We start from the raw sequence: 24,044 nt of genomic DNA on the forward strand, positions 1-24,044 counted from the left end.
TTAATTTTTCTTTTATTCGTAAGCCGTCTTAAATAGGTTGTTCTATATTCTAGCTTAAACCCGCCTAATTAGGCCAGATAAAAACCACTATCATTTAAATGCATTGTATTACATAACATGTGTTTTGGAAATTAAAGAACATCAATATATATGTATGAACAATATATCAACAACGATAAATTATTTAATTTATTAGTGATCTATACTATCTAGCATTGAAAGCCTTAATTTGTAGTTGTATAATGGAATCTAATATCTCTAATAGTTTTAAGTAACAACTTAAAATTGGTTTTAAGTTTAAATGATCTTTGGTTTAAATGATCTTTCTGAAAATTCTATAAATATCTACTTACCATGGCGTATTTGTTATAAGTTATCCGCACTCAGGTGTGCAAGTGCCCGGCTAGCTCAGTCGGTAGAGCATGAGACTCTTAATCTCAGGGTCGTGGGTTCGAGCCCCACGTTGGGCGAAACACTTTTTTATTTATTTCATTGTTCATTTTCTTTTATTTTAACAAATCAGAAAATTATTGGTTAGGCAATTTTTTTCTGTACGTTCATATAGATAGATATAGATAACTATAGATCATATCTATACCTATTATCTATATTTTGCTACATTTTAGGTTTAAAATAAATAAAAATATTTTTCCCAAATCAAGCAAAAATCCCTTCAATCAGCCAGTCAGCTATTCACTTTCACTGGCTCTGAAGAAAAGCCCCATTCTGCATAGCCAAAGCCCTTTCATTCGGCTGCAATATAAAAACGCAATAATAAATTCAAAATATTTGCGGAATTTTCTAATGAAGTCGGGCTCATTCTGCACTAAGACAAATGCCGAGCGGAAAAGGCGAACTGAACTATGCGAAAGCAGGAGCAAAGATGCTGAAGATGATGTGGCACGTGTTGATATTCCAATTGAATGCCACCAAATATGCGGCACCCACACAGGACGCGGCGTATCATCCCCAGTCCATGGGGAATTGGAAAATATATCTCCACCACAGGCATACCCACACGAACCGGGTGACATTTGAACTTTGGCCGGGGAATTACTGGCACTCGTCCTTTTAAATAGATTTCGCAAATGCTAATGACAGCTCGAGCTCGAGGATTGTGTGTAGCATGTCAAAACAAAAGGAAATTAAACATTTGCGGCCGAATAGGTTTTCCGGTTTCCTTTCTCTCTCCACTTTTTATATATTCAATTGTGATAAAAACTTGACCACAGAGGCCAGAGATTTCCATCGGAGTGACCCGCATCAGTTCTACAGCCACATTCGTCATCGATTTAACCCCCAGCATATATGGTATATAGCATATGAAGTTAAGCTGTCATATGTGGCAAATTCAATTTGTCAGGCCCGAAAAACCGAAACGGGCCTTTTTAGCCCCATTTTAATCCGCTCCCAAAAGCATTTCTGCATTTATTGTATTATTTAATGCCATCAGTCCTGGTCGATTTCTAGTCCATTAACTTTGAAGTTATTTTGGCGTCGCCACTTTAACACTTCGATGGAACTCTCCACCTTTTTTTATAGCTCCATTGTAGTTGTTGCCGCCAGTGCTATTTTCCCCCGATTTTCCATCGAACACTTTTACACAAAGCATGTGCTTGAAATCGATTTGTGAGTGCCATGGCATGGTTTTGTATTGGTTTTGGTTTTCTTTTTAAGTCCAGGGAAATGTCTTCGTTTAGCGGCGTGCAATTAAAGGCTGGGCTACTTAAGTAAAGTTAAGAAGCATTTGAAAATTAAGATTAATTAAATGGGATTTCTTATGAAGACTTCATTATATTAGCAAGCATGCACAATTTTAAATACAAATTTTAAGTTGGGTTTTTATTAATAAGTAAGTATATTTAAAAGCTGCTGATATATTTGTATATTTTTCATTTAAGGTCAGTTAACTGTTTATATGGACCAATTCATACTCTAGGAATGTACATAGGAAACCTGAAGCTTGTTTTACTCATATGTTAAAACTTCTTAAGAATCAAAGCTACCTAGAGGTAGTTTTTTTTCGAAATCAAGGTGATACCCATACCCATTTTTAACCGCTTGAGCCGTTCAATATGTTTATGTTTTTTACCATCTGCTCTATACATTCTATTTCATTTCGTTGTGGATGCCTGGCATAATATCTTGACTTCCATATGCAAATTTCGGACCCTAGACGTGATCGCCAAAGCTACACCATCATTTTAATACCTATAAATATTTCTGGGCCCGTCATCCAACTCCGTTGGCTTCTGCCTCTTTCCCAATCTTCGATTCAGTCGCGTGTCGTTTTCCAATCGCAGCGGTCTTTTTATCTGCGCATCCGTATCTTTATCTGTCTTTTGGCATTCGTCGCGTGTTTCATCCGGCTGGCTGCATAAATTTCCAACAGCTTAAATGGATTAATTGAAGCGGCCTATGACTAAATGTAAGTGTACTCGTTCGGGTTCACCTCGAAAATCCATCAGGTGGTTGTATCCACAAACTGTCTGCCGCTAGCGAAATTCCACCGGAAATTGGTTAAATCAGTGCATCAACACGTTTGAATTCACATTTGCCATAAGGCCAATGTCCTAGGGGATATGCATTACACCTGTTACACCTTTGCCTGGCAAAAAAAAGAACGCAAATTGTGACCTCGTTATGCGAAAATAAGGGTCGTGTGCGACTTAAAGATGTTTTTCTTGTTGTCGTGAGATGATGATGTTGTGAAAAAGGCGGGAAATACCAAACTATGCAATGAAATACTGCCGTGTGTCTTTAAAATATGTTACTATGTGATTTAGTGACTGGAATGAATATAATATTGTAAATTATTTAAAAAAGTGCTTTGGCAGATAAGTAGATATAAAGATTTGGAAGTTGAGTATATGTATAGATTATAATGAATTTGTAAGATCTAGGCGAATACTTTGAACCGGTTCATTAAATACTACCTCAAATATTAATGAAACGAAGAATCTAAAATTTAAGTAACATATATTTTCAAAGCAAAATAACAATCGGTTCCTATAAATTAAAAATTGGTTTCACCGAATACTTTTCAAACAAATTTTACTCCCCATTTTCGCTGCCCTTAAAGACTTTCAGTATTTGACTTTGGCCAAATGCGAAGCCCATTGAAGATGTCCTTTCTTGTTCCCAAAAATTGAGTTGCCACTTGGGAAGCGAAAATCAATTAGGCATAATATGCGAGTACCGCCACTCTCCATATTCATAGATATATGTGTATATCTGTACATATTTATATGGCAGGCAACCCCGAAATGCGTTGCATACTTACAGGCGTAGCGAAAATAAATTCACACAGAGGAAACCCCAACGCACACACACATAAGTAAGTAGATGTACGTAGAGAGCGAACACAATGAAGGCAATTGAGCAGAATCATTGCCGTTGGCAGTTTCCATCAATATGCGTGGATGGGATCCTTCCCCGCCTTCCTAGCAAGTGGGAGTGAGCAGGAACGGATAAGAATAAGGGGAGTGTGCTGCAACAGGCAGCAGACAACAAGTGGCAGCGCTGCCAGCTTCGTCCTGCGTCGTGCCGCCTGCAGCCCGCGCCGCGGACACTTCTGCCACCAGGACACCCGGCCACATCCTGGGCGCAGTCGTCCGCCGTCGACGTCGCAGGCGCCTCGTGCGCCGCTGGCCAGCGCATCTGCGTTCAGTGCGAGATGAGATCTCGTGGCTGATGGACGTGCCCGTTTCCCACGCTCGCAGTGCAGCCTCAGCACCAGAACAAACACTTGTGGCACTCACTCGCAATCAGCTGCCGTTGTAGCACTAGTTTAGTTTTGTTTCCAGCAACAAAATCACTCTCGGCAATTCCAACAAATGTGCGGCAAAATCCGTGTTTAAATCGCAAGCACCAAGCAAACATCTTCTTAAAATATGTGAAAACTTCCAAGATTTAAGGGTGTAAGTCGAAAATGAAAATTTAACTTAATGTGGTTATTAATTTCTTACATATTAAGCTTACTTTGAACTTAAGTTTTTAAAGGTCCTACGTGACCGCGAGCGATTTTAGTGGTTCATCTATAAGTGATTCAAACGCAAAAATGTATTATTACTTGCTAACAATACCTACAAGCAACGAAATTGCAATGCTAATTTCTTCTATCTTAATTATAGTTACGTATTAACTACATTGCAATGTGCAAAAGCAATCAAAATGTACTTAAAAGTATTAATGCAGTAGAAAAGGTTTATTAATATGCAATATTTATATAACAAGATTATTTGAAAACGACATTATAAAGTTGTTAATTCTTTAAACTCTCCCCTCGCATCAATCAATCAAAAATCAATTGAAATTTGCATTTTAAAGCGGCTACAACTGCCTGTTTATTTAGACCTACTTGTATTTATTTAATAATCGATTTGAATCGGGCCCGCGAGGCAAACAGTATTTTTCACTCGGTTCGACAACCGACAGCGTGGTGCACAAAAAAAGAAAACAAATAAAAGTATTAACAAATATAGATGTAAATAGTATTTACCTTACTGTATATGCCCTCCACAAACAGCCGCAATCTCATTGACTGTGGCATATTTGGGTATTGAATAATAAATCCGCAAATATATTCATTCTTATTTGCGTTCCGCACTCGTTGGTTACTCGCTTACATTTTTTCATTGCATATATAGTATATAACGTAGAAAAAGGTATAAACATTTTTAAAAAACAGCCAGCGGTGTATTACCATTTAAGATCTCTTATAATGCCCACTTTTCCCCGTCTTTTGTTGGCCAACGACCTTGCCGCAAGCCCACCGAAGAGCAAACACTCCCCTCAAAGGAAAGGAAACCCACTCGAGTGCCATCACAAAACACTGAAGCCACAAGTGGCCACTGCCAGCAGAAGTCTCCCGGCCACCGGAGACATTGCAAATCCGCTTCCAGCGTCTTTATTTAAATGACTTTGTTTCGTTTTGGATTCTCCCACAGGAATACTCCAACAACGCACAACCTCACCCGCAAAATTCCGGCAACAACAACCACCTGACTCCATCAACTGGCAGTTTGCAATAGACTTCTTGAGCAGACCAGACACAAAACCCATTCCATCCGCCCACCGAAACCATATTTCCGCAGAATTTCCCTCAAAGAAAGCTGAACGAGTCGTTTATAAGAAATTACTTAGGTGAGTGAAATTAAAAGATGCTGAAGATCCCTAAGTTCCAACTCGCACTTAGAGAAAGTTATTTTGAACTAAAAAACACAGTATAAACATTTAGCAAAGCTTAGAAAATTCTCCAATTTTAGTAGTGAATTGTTTTGGAAGTTAACCTTTGGAAACCTTTGAATTTAAAGCCCCTTTGGCACGTTCAATTCAAGTTGCCTTTGTGTTTGAGTTCCGATCTTTCTGCTTAAATAGACGACTGCTCGTTGGCATCGATTTGTGCTAATTAGCTTAAAAGGGGCCTCATTTACACGCCCCTGCTATATATGTGACTCGCTACCGTTTTGCAATTAAAATTGCAATTTATAGCTGGTAAAAAAAAAACAATGTATAGGTATAATCAGCTGCACCTTTGGGCGTCGGTGCAAATTTGTACAGCAATTAAATGGTAGATAAAAAGCCGACTTGAAGGGCTGCCAATTCCTGGTTGATTATACAGGAAAACCAGTTTATGGCCTTCCATAAACCGAGGTCTCTTCCATCTGCGCCAGCCATTGGCTTCAATGTCAAGCTCAAGTCCGCTGGCTAAGCGCAGGCAAGAGCTTCGTTTTAATTAATAAAAATCTGAGAAATGGGCACAATTTAAATAAAGTTGCGTGCCGATGCTCAGAAAAGGCGGCAAGCCACTACATCTTCAACCGCCGCCAGTTGAGAAATCTTGGGCACTTAGCACAAGCTTCAACAATTAAACAAAAAGCAACGACAGACAGTAATCAAAATAAATATCTGAGGGAACATAAATAAAGAATTAAACAATCGCATTCGTCACATCGCATCGCACATGCAGCTCAGTTTAATTCAATGCAGGAATTCTATGTAAAATACTCTTTCAAAAAGATATGTTCAGCTAAAACTTAAAACAGCATTTAAAATAAATTTTGTATTTAAATTTAGAATTATTTAATATATTAATGGAATAAACATCCATACATATGTACTTCTCTTTACAATACACTACAGCTTCCGAAAGAGTATAAAAACGTTGTAATAAAAATATTGCATTAAATCCTCCTTGTTTACATCCATTATTCTGGTATCAAATAAAAACATAGGAGAACACACGCGACACAAATGCACTTAAGAATTGTTTTTTTTTAAACAATTGCATTAAATTCGTTTCTAATCAATTCGAACTTTCAGGCTCTGAAAGCCAAACTTGAAAACCAAATGAATTAGCATAATTTCAAATGAAAAAAAACTTTATCTTTTGTTTGAATCGAACTTTTCCACGCCCATAAACCGAAATCGCATGCCAATTGTTAATTAATAATTATTAAAATGTATTTTACACACTTTTCATTGTGCATTCATTTGAAATGCAAAGACCCATGCATTTACTACGCTGCGAGCACTTTTCGTATACAAACTAAGCTAATCTTATTCGTTTGTGCAAAATTTAATTCGTTTAATAAGCCGCTGGCGACACGCTAAAGTTTTTAGTTTGAGCTCAGAGCGCCGACTTGTCGGTAGAATTGAAATCCGCGGAATGAACGATCCACCCCGAAAATGATTCCAAAGTGAACCAATTTTGAAACAGAAAGTGCAATCCAGACGATTACATCGGCACTTCCTTAATGCAAATTCTGATTTCGATTCACTGATTCACTGACACCAGAGTAATCGGCTAATTGGGATTTGAGTGCGCGTTTCTGGCGGCTTCAGAGAGAATTACCCATATAAATATCGGTCGTTAAATCAGGAAAAGCTGCCAGGTAAATAATTACCATTATGACTTACATCATATCATTGCCCTTAAAGAATGCACATTGAATAGAGTGAATATTGCCAAGAGGAATTAGAAAGCTGTTAAAACATTCAGACATTTCAAAAAGTATATATTTTCTAATTAATATATGTTACTTGTTATAAGAAATTATCCCATTTGTTTGCCTGCAATCCACCAACAAATCTTCCCATTAACAGCAGTGGCGCAATTAAACGAGAAACGAATGGGCAAATATAGGGGCTAATTAAAATGATGCCAGATTTCCCTTGTACTATAACTAACGCAACAGCTTTGTTTCTAGTAAATTTAATCATTTGAAATGACAAAATTTGCCGCCGTTTGCCACGCCCCCAAACGTGATGCAGTTGTATGAATTTTCAGCAGCTTCCTCGTCTATTTGTCAGCTATTTTTCATTTGTCATTCAATGCCAACACTTTATCAATGCGGAGACGTCATAAACAATCAATTGTCCGCCGGGACAGGAATCAATTGTGGGCTCAATTGCAAAGTAAATTGAAGGCATTATGCAAAGACTTTGGCGGAAGACTTGATTCATCTTTGCCTTTGCCTTCAATTACGAGACCTTTTTTGCTAATAGCAGTGGGTTAATTCAATTTTACAACCGAAAACTTAAAGAACTCTTCGCTTTTGGCTCCCTTTTGTGTGACTTTCAGAGCGAATTATGCAGCAAATTGAATTTGCGCCTGGCAATAGGCAACAGAAATTGTCAAAATTACAAATGTTGCGCATACGCCCTGTGTATTTGGTGGTAGAGCGGGGTGGCAGCCAATTAAATAAATATTTAAATTGCTTATGATTCAATTAGAGGCGTGTTGCCGTGTGAAATATATGCTTTTTAATTGCGAGCCCCAAGACTCGTAATTTGCTTTTAATTAGCGAAAATCATTGGGGCATAAAGCGAGTGTGCGACTTTTGGATTTGATTTGGAATGGGAATGAGATGAGGAATGGGAATGGGAAAGCTGCTTACTCTTGATTTGATTACATTTTAAAAAGACAATCGGCTTACTGTCTTCCGTAGCAACCAGCGGCTAGCGACGCAATGCAATCATCGACCGATGCGGGCAATGGTGGACCAAGAAAACACACGCAGAGCACAGCCCCCCAGAAGCAGTCGGAGATTAGCGAGACCACCTCCTTCACCGTAAACGCAACCACCACCAATAGCCAGCAGCAACAGAATCCCGGAGGACCCGCCAGCAATACGCCCAGCAAAAATCCGTTCAAACAGCAGTTGGACAGCAACCAGCAGAATGGCAATATGGACCAGGATTGCGGCATCATGGGCGTCGGCAAGGAGCCACCAGCTCCGCCGCCGCCCACTTACCAGTCGCAGACCTATGGAGGACGACAGGCTCCGCCGCCAGCGGATCAGTACCGCGAGGAGGATCCACGCGCTGCCGGGTCCTGGGCCGCCGCCAAGTCCTGGATGGTCAGCTGGCGGGGCTCCAATCGCCTGGTGCTCGTCATCGTGGCCATAGCCCTGCTCCTCGACAACATGCTGCTGACCACAGTGGGTGAGTTTTACTACCTGTTTTGGGGTTACCTTAAGATACCATATATTACGGCGCATAAATCTCATTCCCTGGTGGCCATTAGCATTTCATGAGCATTTATCTCCCGGGAGCTGGTTATCCTTGGCAGCCAATCGCCTGGAAATTGTCCATTTCCTTGGGGAATGGGGCAAGTGGTGGCATAAAATTACCACTGAGCGGCACTTAAGCTAATGAACGCTTTCCTGTCAATGCGAACGGTGGTTGTCAGTTCATCAATTCCAAAGATACTGACAGCTGAGGTTTGCTTAGGATGAACAAAGAAGTTCTTAGATTCGGTTATATACTAGAACCTAATGGAAAATAGTATTCCTCATTTGGAGAAACACATCTTCTTAATTCAAAACGTTTTATCGTATCGAAACGCAATATTTCAGTTCTACATATTTTATATTATTTAATATACATCATAGTTGTACATATGCCTTATTAAAATATCAGACAAAACTAATGAATTAAGCAAAACGAAGGGCTTTAGTCACATAGTAGCTCTGATACTGCGAAAAGAGCTTAGTGCGCCCTTAATTTATGTGGGAAGACCTGCAATTAAATCAAATACCAACCAGCAACTAATCAATGCTGAAGGGCCCCTGCTTAGTCATTATCAGATACACGATACAGATGACCAATGGAGCAGGCTGAGTTGGGCAGCTCCAAGTGCCGAGCCGTCGACAGTCAATTAAATGGACACGCACTGGAGGAGAAGACCCTCCTGCAGTTGACACTAAAACCCCACCAGGGAAAAACTCTGCGAAAGTGAATAATCGGGGAGTGGTGGTGGATGGTGGTTGTGGTGGATGTGTCCAGCACGAAGTGCTTATGTCAAGTGTCTGGCCAAACACATGGACATTGAGTGGGAATCCTCCGGTCCTCCAGCCTGACAAATACAGCACAGGGCGAAGGAAAAAAGAATAACCCGAAAAAGAAGTGAGGCGAGATTTTTCTTTGTGGCAAACGTTCATGAATTTAAATCAACAAGTTGGGCGAAAAACCAAACGGAAATAGCCGAACCACTCGAGCAACTTGTTGAGATGGCACGGAAGTGAAAGTCAAAGGAAAAGTGGAAAAACTATTAGCTCCATAGAAGAAGTTTCCCCCAGCTGACAGGATAAACGGATGGGAAAAGGAAAGAGGAAAAGGGAAAACCGGCTGGGCTTTTAGCGTTTGACTGGCGGCATTTCCACTTAAGTGCTTTCCCGTTTCGCGCTCAAGGTGCTGAAGCGAAAATTGCTGCAAATACATTTGATTATTACATTTGATCTCTGCCCTACGCAATTTCCCCCATTTTTCCACACCACCCATTTCTCTTTTTTCGCATAATATACTCGTAAATTAGATTTAGCAGGGAGCCTGTGGAGATTTATATGGGCCATGGCGCTATCCGTTTGACTCGATAACAAATTGAATATGCAATAAGCTCTTGTTTTATTGAAGAAGATTGAATAATAGTAGCTTAAATAGGGTTTACTTTGATCCGGGGATGTCCTGCTCATAAACTTAGCTAATAAAAGGAGTGTATGGCATCGAAATTGGTTGAACTATGCAAATTGATTGTTTTAGTGCTGTGCAAATTCTTAGGGGTGCTAAATAAACAGTAGATTCCATAGAGATTGGACTGGACTTACATCTTACACGTTAGTAATACTTCCTAAAGCTACATGTATTAGAAATATGTTTATCATATTAAGCGAGATTTGATTTTGTTTTTGTTTTGCTCATCAGTTTTTCGGATTTAACAAACATATAACTATTTAATTCGTAGCACCAAAAAGAAACACTAGTTCCCGCTTTTCACAGTTATTACATATTAAATATACCTAGTCGAATGATAAATTTGGTTCTGGGTCCTAATAAGATATCTCACCTATCCTATCTAAGACTAAAAATGTTCAAAACTGCCTCTCAACCTTACGGACATCGTAACATTACTTCGCCTGCTTCGGCTGCTCGATGCAGGCCACATCCAGCGTCTCCAGCTTCTCCAGGCAGACACCCGCTCGCCTGGTGGGCGTGGTGGCCAGGGATCGCGACTTCGGACCACTTCCGCCCGGCGCCGGCGGGAGGAGCTGATCGAATCCGCCAGACGCGTCCTTGGTCAGCGAGGCGCTTCGGGAGAAGGGGAAGTAGGCATTCAGCTGACGTTCCAGCACATCCTTGTTGATGCTCGTCTCCCAGATTTGCTTCTGGATGATGCCACTGTAGCGAGCCTCGAAGCTTTGCTGATGGCGCAGCAGATCCGAGGCGCCAGATCGACCGCCCCGGTGGCGTTCCCGTGCCGGTTCGCGTTCACTGGGTGTGGGCGTGGCCGGCTTTAGGGGACTGCCCAGGGAATCCTCGTCGGTGGACATGCCACTAATGGCCGGGAAATTAAAGTGCGCCGTGGAAAACTTTGCTCGTTAGGTGGCCAACAATGCGGAAAAGTGGAACTCCAATTGCCGGGAGAACCTGCCGCGTCCGTTGCAGAAACGCGAATAAGTCACGGCAGGCGGAATGCCACGTCTATAAGTCCGTTTAGGCCTGTTATGTGCTATGTGGTATGTGCTTTGTGCAATCCAAAATCCAAACAAGAGAGAACGCTATAGTCGAGTTCCCCGACTATCTGATACCCGTTACTCAGCTAGTGGAAGGGAGAAGGAGAGTCTTAAACACTGTTTTTGGTGGTTTGTAGGCGTTATAGTGGGCGTGGCAGAAAGTTTCTTGGCAAATCAATAGAATTTTACAAGACTAATAAAAAAATGAAAACATATCAAAACATTTTTCAAAAGTGTGGGAGTAGCAGCTTTGGGCGGTTTGTGGGCGTTAGAGTGGGCGTGGCAAAAAGTTTTTTGGCAAATCGATAGAAATTTATAAGACCAATATAAAAATGAAAAAATTTCAAAACATTTTTCAAAAGTGTGGGCGTAGCAGCTTTGGGCGGTTTGTGGGCGTTAGAGTGGGCGTGGCAAAAAGTTTTTTGACAAATCGATAGAAATTTACAAGACCAATACAAAAATGAAAAAATATCAAAATATTTTTCAAAAGTGTGGGCGTGGCAGTTTTGGGCGGTTTGTGGGCGTTAGAGTGGGCGTGGCAACATGAATCGACAAACTTGCGCTGCGTCTATGTCTCTGGAGTCTGTATGCTTAATCTCAACTTTCTAGCTTTTGTAGTTCCTGAGATCACAGCGTTCATACGGACGGACAGACAGACGGACAGACGGACAGACGGACAGACGGACAGACGGACATGGTCATATCGACTCGGCTATTGGTCCTGATCAAGAATATATATACTTTATATGGTCGGAAACCCTTCCTTCTGCCTGTTACATACTTTTCAACGAATCTAGTATACCCTTTTACTCTACGAGTAACGGGTATAAATACACCCAGTATTGTTGCGCATTTTCTTTTGCCGTGAACGAAGCGGGCAAAAGTCAAACGTCAGGCGGCCCAAAGTTTTTGCCTCCAAAAGTAATTGCTCCCCCTTTTGTCTTTTGGCTTGCCTTGAAGTCGAAAACTTTTCCCCGCTTTCCGTTTTCCGTTGGCCACGGACTCGGATTCCGTGGCTGCCACCCAACCAGACCCATTTCGAGAAAGGTCACAATCGTGCGGCTTTCTCGGTGTCGTTTCGCTGTCATGCCAGACGCAATGACTCATTGCGCCTTGCGCTTATCCCCCACCATCTTTAGCTATTGCGATGTACCTCCAAAATGCACAGAAAATAACTCTAATAAGTTGGGATTACTCTCCGCAAATTTACTTTATAACAAGAGACTCCATGAACATGATTTCCCGTTGAATATTATATGTGTAAAACTAACGCGAATTCTTCAGGATTGAATATCTAATATTGGTTTTGCTGGATTTCCTTTTTCCCTGTATTTGGGTATCGCTGGTAATATTGAAATCGAGTCTAAACACCGACGCGTCAATCATAAAATAATACGATGACGACGACAACGACAACTTGCCACGTGTGGCAGGTGGATAGTTTAGATTTGGGTGTTGCTTGCATGACGCTTGATGGATATCCAAGGAATCTCCTTCGCAACGGTTGACAGTTGTTATCCCATCAGACTGATGGATATGTAATGTCCATAATTAGTTTACGACCGCTTAGGTTTTGGCTGTCGTAAGCCCCATAAAAATCGTTGACAAAAAAAAGGAATCTTGAAGAAAAAAGTGTAGAGCTAGCTAACACGTTTTTAGCTTATTGTCATAGGGTTCAACTATATTTTTACCCCTTTTTTAATACAAGTGTACATTTTTGGAACCTTTTCCTATAATAAAGGTTATAATATTTCTTCCGAATTATTTCATATATTAAGTTAATTTTATAAGTAATGCCCTCCCCCTTCCAAACTTAAACTCTCTTCCATTCTGCGCAAAATTACCACATTCATTAGGGTAAAACTTTAACTTCAACTTTATTCCATTGTTAAACATGCAATATTACCACAATTACATTGATTACGCTCCTTTCACGAGGGAATCCCCGCAGGATCACCGCCCCGCAAGCGTATAAAAAACGCAAAAATCAACAATGAAGTCAGAGCCGAAGTCAAAACAAAAGAAAGTGGGCGTGGCACACGCCGCCGACTTTTCGGGGTAATCCAAAAATAAACTCACCGAATTCGATAAAAAGAAACAAACAAAAGAAACTTTCAATGGCAACGGAACACAAACAAAAATCAATAAACCAAGAAAAGATTGTGCGATATTAATAAGTAGTCCTCCTGGGCACAAGAAATACCCTTACAAACTTAGGACAAGGAGATTTTGTTGCAGTACTTGACTTGACTCAAATAATAATAGGTTCCAATGCCAAAAAAACACTAAATTCCATTAGCACTGCTCAGTTTTCTACGTGTATCTACAATAACGGATATTACATTTTTATGAAAACTAAAAAGTTGCGGTAAGAGTATTTGAATTCGGAGAAATTATCTAAGCTAGTGTGCTGTAGTAGTGTGGCTATTAATATACTAAATGAACATGTTCTTGACAAATCTTTCCTTTCTTTGGTTCAATTTGTTTGGGAGTTAGGAAAGTTATAACACAAAAGTCGGTGAACCGTGGCATTAAGAATAATATAAGAATGTGTCATAATATGCAATTAAAAGAGAAAAAACTTTACAGTTTCTTTTTATTCAAAGTATATTATTAAAAACCAGAAATCGTTTTAAAAAGTTCTACAAATTAAATTACGTTGTTAGTTCAAAACGGTTCTAAGCCCACTGGAAAATGAGTACTTTCTTTTTCGAGGACCTTTAGATAGGCAACTTAATCAGTAAGCCGGACTACAACTGGCACAGCTCACTGAAGCTGGTGCTCAGGGCATCTTCGCCAGAACCGCCAATACCACTGCCCGTCGTGGAACCCGCCGCCAGCAGACCCTTCTTGGGCAGACTGGGCATGAAGATGTGCAGCTGCTTCCTGCTGTCCGAGGCGGCGGATGATCCCATTCCCCGGCCACTGAGTGGTGGCGTACGGCTGTCCTCCGGCAATGGGGATGCAGTGGCTCCGCTGTACAAGCGCGCCGAGGCCAACTGACCAGCCAATCTCCTCGTGGTGCTGGCACTGCTGCTCAGGGTGCAGAGGTCGATGTTGCGAGCAGGTCTATTAAGGCGCACGGGCACGCCCTCCTTGTTGAAGATAATGGTTATGGGCTTGGCATTGGAGGCGGACTGGGAGGAGCTGGTGACCTGTTGGGCCACGGGTGGTGGTTTGGCGACTGGCTTCCTGGCCACCGATCGCTGGTGATGTACTGCCGCCGCCGCCACGCGCTTGAGACTCATGCTGCGATGGTGACTGCGCTGCATCCTCTGCGCTGATCTGGCCAACTGGGCACTACTGGTGGCCGGCGGAGTGACCGCCACCTTCTCCTTCACTATATCCGTGCGTCCGGCCAAATCCAACCAGTGCAGCACCCTTTCGGCCAGTCGCTCCTCGGGATTGTTGGCCGTCGTGGAGAGAGTGCTAGTTGCATCCTGTAGCGAACTCCTGCGCGACTGATGGTCCATGTGGTGGTGGTGGTCCATGTTGTAGGTGCGCCCGCGACTCAACAGCCAAGCGCGGCGCTTCGACTGGCGGCTCTGGTGGCGCTGCTCCCCCCGATGACCTCCACCCGTCGAGGGGGCGGGGCCTGGGGCAGGCAGCGACTGTTGCTGCTGCAGCGTCAGCTTGGTGGCGTCCAGCAAAAGGTACTCGTCCAGGTACTCCACACTGTCCTCCACGGACTGCTCGAGAATCTCGTAGGATTCCGTCTGCTGGTAGTTGCCTTAAAAGGTGATTGATAAGTAATAGTCCATCTACTTGAGACTTTTTAAAATGTGCTTATGAAAGGAAATTTTTTCCAGATGATAGTCAATCAATATATTAATCAATATTAGCAAAATCAGGTGCATAATCGATGTCCTATTATGGGCCTAACTTTGTAAAGGACCTGATTCCTTTTGGGCTTCAGATTACGGAGCACTCACCTCTCAGCCTTGTCTTCTGGCGCTTCCAGCGCTGCCTCTGTCGCGGCTCGTAGTCGAGGATGAAGTGGCGCCTCCCGATCGCCTCCTGCCACACGGAGCGCACAAACAGCGGCCTGCTGGCCGACTCCCAAATGGGTCGCATTTCCACCCGCTCCTCCCGAGAATTCTATGGCTAATTAAATCCTGTGCATATTAAGCGGGTAAACAAATGCCTACTCCAGCGTCCCCAGCTCGGGTGCTCAGTTGTCCTCTTCCTCGTCGGCGGTGGATGACTGGTTGCTTCGCCAGTTGCCGCCTCACTGCCGCTTCTGTTTGGCTTGACGACGACGCCACTAACGCCACTAAAGCCACTGTCGCCCGGCATGTCGAAGTCATGTTTCTGGGTGACCTGCGGACGGAGCCACAGGGCTGCGGGAAAAGGCTCCCAAAACGTTTAGCTAACACATTTGAGCAAAGGAAGCATATAGTTATTACAATGGAAACAAGCTATAATCCTTTCTTAGTGGATATCTAAATAATCTATATTTTTGATATATATCTTAAAACTATATATAGAGGAACTGATTAAAATCCTAAAACCGTATAGTGTTCTCTGCCATCCAAATCCCTGATATGCCATCACTCCATCACAATTTCTGCAGCCCTGAATCGGCGATAGTGACTGTTTGTTTGTCTAGCTGCCCGAGTCGCCTTCCTTTTGGCATTGCGGTTTAAGTGTCTTCGACACGCGAAATGCAACCGAAGCGACTGAGTGACTTCCGCTGGCTGCCCCAACTGCCCCAAAAAACACATGCCACCTTCTAACCCCTAACATCCCACGCCACCCAACTCCTGACCCCGACTGCACGTGCTTTTTCCGGAATTATCATTTTTATGTCAAAGAATCGGGAGACAGTTTAATGAGTTGTTGGGGCTGCCAGCTTGGGAAATTGCTATGCAACATTTTTCCTGTAGCACTAAATTCGCTGCTTAATCGCCAAGTGGTTAACCCCAATTAGGTAGATGTTGCCAAATTTGCATATATTTCCGGTTGCATGGGCCACATGCCACAAATGGCATGTTGATTCGCATGTTTGGTTCGTCCACATGGCCGACATATGTGACAGTTGAGTGGGCTTCCAGGTCAGGTGAGACTTCCACTTTCGCTGAACTCTGGCACGCGGCACGGGCACAGGCTAATACGAAACTTTGGAGTTCGACTATCCATGTATTCAACTATCCTACTATGTAGATCCAAACCCCAAACCTCATAGAGCATGAATGGCACTCATTAAAGAAACCTCCAAACAGGCAGGCATACATAACATATATGGTTATGGGCTGTCAGTGCGATAACCACGAGTAACTGGCTGCACAAGCAAACAAATTACCCCAACAATACTTCAAACTCGGCACTCACTCAATTGAAAGAGCCACTCCGAAAGGGCCCAACCTCTGACCTCGGCCTAGCACTTTGGCAGGAAATGCAATTACAGTGGCCCGTACAGTGGAGTTCTCGAGTTCCCGAGTTCTCCGGGTGTTGATAATAAATATAAACAGAGTCGAAGCATGCAATAAACAAATTGAATTTGCCCGCCGGAGACGAAAGTTGCATGTGGCTTTATGCTAGACATCGCAGAGTCCATTAAACGCATCGTTGTAAACGTGGCGTATGCGCAATTTTTCACTCTATCCCCTCAATTTTTGGTTGCAACTCAATTAGAATTGAGTGAGGCAGGGGCAGGGAGGTAAAGAAGTAGATGGTCTAGATGGGGACGGTGGCAATCTCTGCCAACGGCAAGGCAATTATAAAACTTTCTGGGGGCCTGGAGAACGCAATTACCGACCGACGGCCTGGTGAAAACTGCGCCCGAGGCACAAGAGCGTTTAGGTTAATTGTGAGCAAATTCTTTTTGTTGCAATCAAATTATAATGGGTCTCCGTTTGCCCCAACCCAACCGTTTAGTGCCCATCATACCCGAGTTCCTGTACGACATACGACATCCGGATGCGCCGCTCGACAGCTTTCCACGCACACCGTTAACGTCCAACGTTCCGCCGCCACCAACGCCGTGTCCATGCAACAAGGATGGCAGCGAGGCGGCTCCGCTCGAGATCTCCACGATTAGTCCGGAGGGTAAGTGTCGCCTACGTAGCCTTAGCCGCTAATTGGCCACCAGTCTGCAGCGAAAGTCCTTGAACATCCACAGAGAACGAGACCTACTACCGCGAACTGGAGGAGCGACACAACGAGCTGGTGGGCGAGACCGTCGAGGTTGGACTGCTGTTTGCCTCCAAGGCGTTTGTCCAGCTGCTAGTTAACCCAATTGTCGGACCCCTGACTCACCGGTAAGCATTTTTAGTCTACCTTAGATACATCTCTTGCAAGTAGATAGAACTGACTTAATTTCAAGTCCGGGGAGAAAGCCATTTAAATTTTGGAGCGGAATTAAAGTATTCAGATGATCTTACTGATTCATGTTTATACTCCTGCAGGATTGGCTACAGTATCCCCATGTTCGCTGGCTTCGTGATAATGTTTCTCTCCACGATAAGTAAGAACCACTAGCTCCTCTGCACTAGAAATGGTATTGAACCCATCACCTTTTCGCAGTTTTCGCTTTTGGACGATCCTACCTGGTGCTGTTTGTGGCGCGGGCTCTGCAAGGGATTGGTTCATCCTGCTCCTCGGTTTCCGGCATGGGCATGCTGGCAGATCGGTTTACGGACGACAAGGAGCGTGGAAATGCCATGGGCATAGCACTGGGAGGATTAGCCTTGGGCGTGCTCATAGGTCCACCATTCGGCGGCGTGATGTACGAGTTTGTGGGCAAGTCGGCTCCATTTCTTATCCTGGCTGCCCTGGCCTTGGGCGACGGCCTGCTGCAGTTGTTCATGCTGCAGCCATCGATCCAGAAGGCCGAAACGGAACCACCCTCGCTGAAGAGCCTCATCAGTGACCCCTACATCCTGATTGCTGCTGGAGCCATCACCTTCGCCAATATGGGCATCGCCATGTTGGAGCCCTCGCTGCCGCTGTGGATGGTGGACAACATGGGCGCCACTCGCTGGGAGCAGGGCGTGGCCTTCCTGCCCGCCTCCATCAGCTACCTGATTGGCACCAATCTCTTCGGACCGCTGGGACACAAGATTGGACGATGGTTTGCCGCCTGCTTGGGATTGATTATCATCGGAGGATGCTTGATATTTGTAAGTATACCATTTCTTAGTTTATTTCTAATTACCAGGTGGAAAATATTGAGTTTTGAAGCTTAACTAGTGGTTTTAAAGATTGCTCAAGAATTCGCGTAATCAGAACTGTATCATTTTGATTTACACACATCCCCTTTCAGATACCCATGGCCACTTCGATCACTCACCTGATTATCCCGAACGCAGGACTTGGCTTTGCCATCGGCATGGTGGACTCCTCGATGATGCCGGAACTGGGCTATCTGGTGGACATACGACACTCGGCGGTGTACGGCAGCGTTTACGCCCTGGGCGATGTGGCCTTTTGTGTGGGCTTCGCCGTAGGCCCCGCCTTGTCCGGATCGCTGGTGAAGAGCATCGGATTCGAGTGGATGTTGTTCGGGATCGCCATCCTCTGCTTCATGTACGCCCCACTCCTGACGCTACTCAAGAATCCGCCGACGAGCGACGAGAAGAAGGTACGTATGGCCAGGGAGGCGGCTGAAGCTGCTGCAGCCGCTGCAGCCGCTTCGGGGGAATCCTCGGGAATCCCCCAGATGACCGCATCCTGTCCGGCCATCATGCATGGTATTTCTGTTCCCGATTCGGATGCCGAGGCGGGCAGGACGAACGAGGGCTACGAGAGCGAGAGGCTTTGAGTCTCGCTACATTGCTTAATTTTAGTTTATTATTACTTTTCGTAAATTTAGTCATTCTTATTGTTTTTAGCCCTAAGTTCTGCTTAATTTGTTTGTAATAAAACTATTAATTTTTATTTAAAGCGCTGCTTGAGTTTCATTTTGCACGATAAGAACCGTTCTGAAAATGCTAACGAACTAACCCATACTTTTTCCCATTTCATTTTTGTGATTTCAGTCTTTGATCTATGGACGCGATCGGGCTCAGGTACGTTATGTCACCTATCAGAACTACGATGAAGACGAATAAGCGAACAATTTAACTCCAACGCAATGTTGCCAAAAGAGCAACCAAAAATCCAAAAAAAACGGGTAATAAAATCAAGAAAAAAATCGAAGAACAGAAAGTAAACGTAACCACAACCAAAAATATCAGTAATATCATATGAAAATCCAATCCAAATCGTTATTCTTGTTCAATGTTTTACCCAAGTTGCACTATAGTGTTTATATAAGTACATATGCCAGTGATCATATCAAGAAGTAACCTCCCCCCAAAAACTTTTGCACATGTTAAAGTCGAGCACACAAATTTGTGAAGAAAGAGAAACTTGAGTGAAAACAGGGCTCCAAGATGAGCCAGAAGTTCGATGTGACGGGTAGGAAAGTAAAAGTAAGTGAGGATCCTAAGAACCCTACTACATATTGGAGGCAATTTAGTGGCCAAAGGTTTGGAAACTATCTTATTTTTTTTGGATATTGGAAGTACAGATATGACATGCAGATAAAGCAGATGTGACTGTACGAATGAGCTTAATGAGCTTGTGAGAGTCCTTCCTCCGAAGACTCTACTCCCAGCAGGGAAGGTCTAATTGCCGATCCAACAAACACGGGCCCGCAATTGCAATGATTTAATGGAGGAATTCCAAGGAGCGAGGAACATATAGTAAACACCACACCTTACTTAGTTTGGAATATCATTTTGGGATTTAGTTTAGTTAGGAACATTTAAAAGTCAAATAACAGCGATGATACAACTAATTTTGGGGCTAGTCTAATATAGAGAAGTTAGGGGAGCATATGTGCGGCTTCTGGGACATCCTAACCCTATTTTCTAGAGATGATCTGTCCCAAAAATCACGCATATAATCCCCCAATTTCCCCTATATTATTACAAACGCATCAAACGCAGTTTATCCGCACACACGCTGATGTTAACCTGACAGGAATCTTGGCTTTCCTGACTGCTGCTCCTTTCCCGTGGCGCTGGTGAAGATGCTCTCATACGCACATGGTTCAGACTAAAGGCTAGATCCGTATCCCTGGATCGGGAAGTGGTTATCCTAATGGGCATATTATTCAGACACGTGACGCAGGTTTGGTTTCCATTCAGCTGTTTTTGCTCACTAACCCGGGCATTGGATGAACGCCTCATGCTGCAGTTGCTCCGTCTCCCGGTAGTGGTCACTGTGACATGGACATTGCCATTTGAAGTTCCCGAACTACTGCGATCAAGATTTCTTGGGACGGTAGGCGAAGCACTACGCGGGGGATTGGAAACGGGTGTAAAACTACGACTGGAGCCGGGGTTTGACCTCCGATTTACAGAGGAAGAACGGGAGGTGGGAGTACACGGATCAGTCTGTGAAGGGGAGCTGCTATTGCGGGTAAGGATCGGCGGGGGAGTAAGTGAACGGGTTGCGGATGCGACACTTCTAGCATCCTGATTAACTCTAGTCTTCCGTCTTGCCTTCGATCTGGAAGGATTCTCCGTTGAAGTCGCCAATCTCCGAGACCTTCGAGACGTTAAGTCACAAAAGGCCATTCCGGGCAAACGATCATCGGAGGTCGTGGTGTACAAGTGCGAGGTCATTGGCACCGGCGGTGGGGGATTTATTGGCTCTTGACACAGTAGCTCCAGTTGCTCCCGACGCGCTTGCTCCTGGAGGGCACACAACCGTTCGATTTCTCTGTTCCGCTGACTTTCACGCTCCAGCTCCCGCAAGCGCTGCCTCTCGCGCTCCACTTCCAATTCTATGAGACGCTCCTCATCCCGCAGGCGCTCCAACTGGCGGAGCTGCTCACGATCTCGCTCCCGCTGGCGAGCACGCTCCCGCTCCTCCTGAAGCTCCCTCTCCTGCTCCAAGCGTCGGTCTTCCAGGAGTTGTCGATCCCGCTCGCGTTCTCGTTGCCGCGCCACTTCCCGTGCCTTTTCTCTCTGCCGGAGCTCCCATTCCGGACTCGTCCGCGGTTTCGTCTCGCTCACATTGAACTTGGACAGTCGCTTGTCGATGCCGAAGGTGCCGCTGGATCTGGGAGTACAGCGCACTGGCTGCGACTTAATCCTCACCTTATCCGTATTGTTCAGCAGATAGGCATCCGTTGCGATTTCGATGCTCACATTGTTGTCCATCTCGGATTGCGAATCCGCACTGCAGATATTGATGCTGATCCCGCAACCGCTTCTTCTGCTCTGCAGATGGGTGTTGGAGTTCCTGGAGAAGGTGGTGGTTGAAGTAGGAAGGGCACCGCCACCAGCTGATCGCAGGAGATTACTGCTACTCTGATACAAAGTCGTAATGCTCGGACCCCGTCTCATAGCCTCGTACCGACCACTTTGACAGCAGGTCCTGAGATGCGGGGAATCCGTGGCGGTGGGTGAACGCTTCGTCTGCGGAGCCACCGGTACACTTTGCCTATCCGGCGTTGGCACCGAAGATCCGAAGGACATATCCATTGATTCCTGCAGAAGTCGACGCCTATACGAGCTAGGGTGTGGACTCCTTTTTGCCGGAATGTACTCGGGATCCTGGCTGAATCTGGGATTTTGGTAGAAGGTCTGGAAGGAGGCCTTCTTCGGCAGTGCCGGCGGAGCTGTGGGCGGAGATCTTTGGTAGTTCTGGACCGGATAAAATGGCTTGTCGGCATAGCGAAAGTTGTAAGAGTGAATTTTGAAGGGGTCTCCATTGAAGACATCCATCGCCTGGCGACGCGAAGAATCTGGGACAAAAGAAGGCCCTGGGAATTAGTTTTGACAGTGTTTTGAACCTGGAACAGCAACTCACACGAAATACGATTCATTTGGAGCTGATAATTTTGGGTTTTCCAAGGTATGCGAGTTCGAAAATAGCGTGCCAATCATATAAATATGTTTTTTTTTAGAAAATATTCCAATGAGTCCAGATAGATAATTTTTTCATAGGTATAGAACCGAAAACCCAGGCAACTTTGGTTTTCGGTTCTGTCTATATAATTCTCGCTCCTGAAACCCATTAAAACTTTTTGGCAATACGGCGTAGAAATTGGACGGGATTAATGGTCATTACTCCACAGCGGAGAGCCGCCTTCCTTAAGTAAATCAATTTAATATTACAAGTTGTTAAAGTTAAATAAAGTATCTATATAATCATTAAATCGTGTAAAGTTGTTGCCCACATAGCACACACACAAGTTATCTGACAAAAAAGGGAATATTTGATAGGATTTTGGTACCGAATGGTACGTGGAATATGAACAACATTCCATAGAAACTTAAAACAAGCAAAAGGTTCTATAAGCGTTCACAATTTTGAATAGAAGTGTTAGGTTGTGCTTAATGTTTATGTTCTCTAGTGAGGAACAAAGTCGCTAAATTGGGTGTTCCAAAAAGTTTAGATTTAGGACAAACCACTGATTGTAACTTCAACTCTTCCCACCCAAAGTTTTAGACTTTACCCCATAAGTATTACCGACTTTGTTGCCTCACTTGACCAGATCGTATTGGATCGTAAGGATATTGCCGCAAGGCACTTGAATGGCTGCAAGTGTCTTCAAGCGTTGTGATCACCATGTAAAATCCTCTTTAATAGTCAAAGTCCTGTTTATTGGGCCATGAAAATCATTATTTTGGACGCTTGTAATCCAAAAACTGTAATCGAAAGTATTGTAAAAAAAGATAGCTCTGTAATGGTCGAAAAAGGTTCAAGGAAGCCGACAAAATGTAGTTAATCGCAGGTATACAATGAGGTTATATTGACAAACTGTATATACGAATAGCTGAAATACTTGCTGATTATCATCGTTGTTCTATTGTTGTGAAAGATGAATTACTCAAATACTCGTAATATCCTAGATTCATTCATAGCACACCAGAAATTCTATGCTGTGTCCGTTACGACTTTTCACGCTTTGAAGAATTGCCGAATTCAATCATGCAACACGCGTTTTACAACTAAGGAACTCTTCAATGATTGCGTATTACAACAACCTTAGAAAAAGACATTGTACAGGGTATGCAACTCAAACGTACATATATGATATTTAGCAAAGTGTTTTGTTCGGTTTTCATAAAGTTGTTGTGTAAGTTTATGCTTTAGCCCCCCTTCTGGGGGCCCAGCATCCAATATAAACGTGTGAATTAGACAATATAGCTTCTAACTGAATAGTTCAGCATACTCAATACTTACATATATTATGCGTAATCAAGTCGTTATTGTTGCCTAACTATGTTCAAATGTTGCATAAGTGTTACGTAACTAACAATCCAAAAAAAGCTGGTATGGGGTCAAACAAACAACAATGCTAATGCAACTAACCAAAGCGTTTTGTGCACAGTATTCACATATTCAAAACTATCCTTAAATCGATATACTCGACGTTTACTGTATGTATTTGCTAGTTAAGATATAACCGCACACACATACTCTCTCTAAAAAGTTCGTATTCGAATGACCGTAAATAAAACCTATAGTTTAGCGCGAGCATATTAGTCAAAACAGTGTATCAAATATGTATAACAGTTCATATATATTAGCATATTCTAGCATATATTACCATAATTCAAGCTTCTAATTACGTATATGTATGTACTATAGTCCTTTAACGATTATCACATTTTTACTCAAACCTTGAAACTACATACATATGTACTCATGTCATGCCATGCCATGTTTATAGGGTGAGAACCGGGAGAAACCAGAACACAAACATACATATATGCTATTTATAAAGACCAATGGTGACCAAGTAGAATATATAACTATACTTAATAAAACTTCATACGAAACTAAATACCTACTATCAATACAATCAAGTATAATATGTATTACCTATACTGTAGTCATTCGACATATGTTTATTTCATAGAGATATTGCTACTAAGCTGATACCGATATTGAGAAACCAATCTAAATTGCGTTGAGTTTAATATACTCGCCCATCAATAAATTTGAAACAATGCAAATGCAAATGCAAAATACAAATATGTAACTGAAGTTGTTGGTGAATAAACAAGCTACAAAACAATACCA

At 43.3% G+C, this 24,044-nt stretch overlaps 4 protein-coding genes and 1 non-coding gene across 7 annotated transcripts; 2 read left to right on the top strand and 3 right to left on the bottom strand.

Annotated features, from left to right (window-relative positions):
* Positions 1-397: 397 nt before the first annotated feature.
* Trnak-cuu lies at positions 398-470 on the top strand. Its single transcript has one exon. It is a non-coding gene; the product is annotated as a tRNA-Lys (tRNA).
* A 3,173-nt stretch (positions 471-3,643) lies between these two features.
* LOC6529936 (synaptic vesicular amine transporter) lies at positions 3,644-24,039 on the top strand. 3 transcript variants are annotated; one of them, XM_002090855.3, is made up of 9 exons: positions 3,649-3,920; positions 4,950-5,145; positions 7,953-8,448; positions 16,893-17,063; positions 17,137-17,275; positions 17,423-17,481; positions 17,541-18,136; positions 18,280-18,597; positions 18,995-24,039. In XM_002090855.3, the coding sequence occupies exons 3-9, from the start codon at positions 7,974-7,976 to the stop codon at positions 19,064-19,066; spliced, it is 1,830 nt and encodes a 609-aa protein (XP_002090891.3). In that variant the 5' UTR covers positions 3,649-3,920; positions 4,950-5,145; positions 7,953-7,973; the 3' UTR covers positions 19,067-24,039. The 3 variants fall into 3 exon arrangements, with proteins under 3 accessions (XP_039228163.1, XP_002090891.3, XP_039228164.1); XM_039372229.1 differs by lacking the exon at positions 18,995-24,039 and having other exon boundaries at positions 3,644-3,920; positions 18,280-18,899; XM_039372230.2 differs by lacking the exons at positions 3,649-3,920; positions 4,950-5,145; positions 18,995-24,039 and adding an exon at positions 6,674-6,896 and having other exon boundaries at positions 18,280-18,899.
* On the bottom strand, positions 9,886-11,074 carry LOC6529934. The gene has a single exon (XM_002090853.4). The coding sequence runs from the start codon at positions 10,830-10,832 to the stop codon at positions 10,410-10,412; it is 423 nt and encodes a 140-aa protein (XP_002090889.1). The 5' UTR covers positions 10,833-11,074; the 3' UTR covers positions 9,886-10,409.
* Positions 12,868-16,894, bottom strand: LOC6529935. The gene is made up of 2 exons (XM_002090854.3): positions 14,948-16,894; positions 12,868-14,745 (listed from the first exon to the last, which is right to left on the bottom strand). Exons 1-2 carry the CDS (start codon positions 15,087-15,089, stop codon positions 13,766-13,768), a joined length of 1,122 nt encoding a protein of 373 aa, XP_002090890.2. The 5' UTR covers positions 15,090-16,894; the 3' UTR covers positions 12,868-13,765.
* LOC6529937 (stress response protein NST1) lies at positions 19,721-21,919 on the bottom strand. Its single transcript, XM_002090856.3, has 2 exons — positions 21,822-21,919; positions 19,721-21,756 (listed from the first exon to the last, which is right to left on the bottom strand). The coding sequence occupies exons 1-2, from the start codon at positions 21,835-21,837 to the stop codon at positions 19,928-19,930; spliced, it is 1,845 nt and encodes a 614-aa protein (XP_002090892.1). The 5' UTR covers positions 21,838-21,919; the 3' UTR covers positions 19,721-19,927.
* Positions 24,040-24,044: the final 5 nt, after the last annotated feature.

Source organism: Drosophila yakuba, chromosome 2R (genome assembly GCF_016746365.2).
Source record: "Drosophila yakuba strain Tai18E2 chromosome 2R, Prin_Dyak_Tai18E2_2.1, whole genome shotgun sequence".
NCBI classification, from domain to species: Eukaryota; Metazoa; Arthropoda; class Insecta; order Diptera; family Drosophilidae; genus Drosophila; species Drosophila yakuba.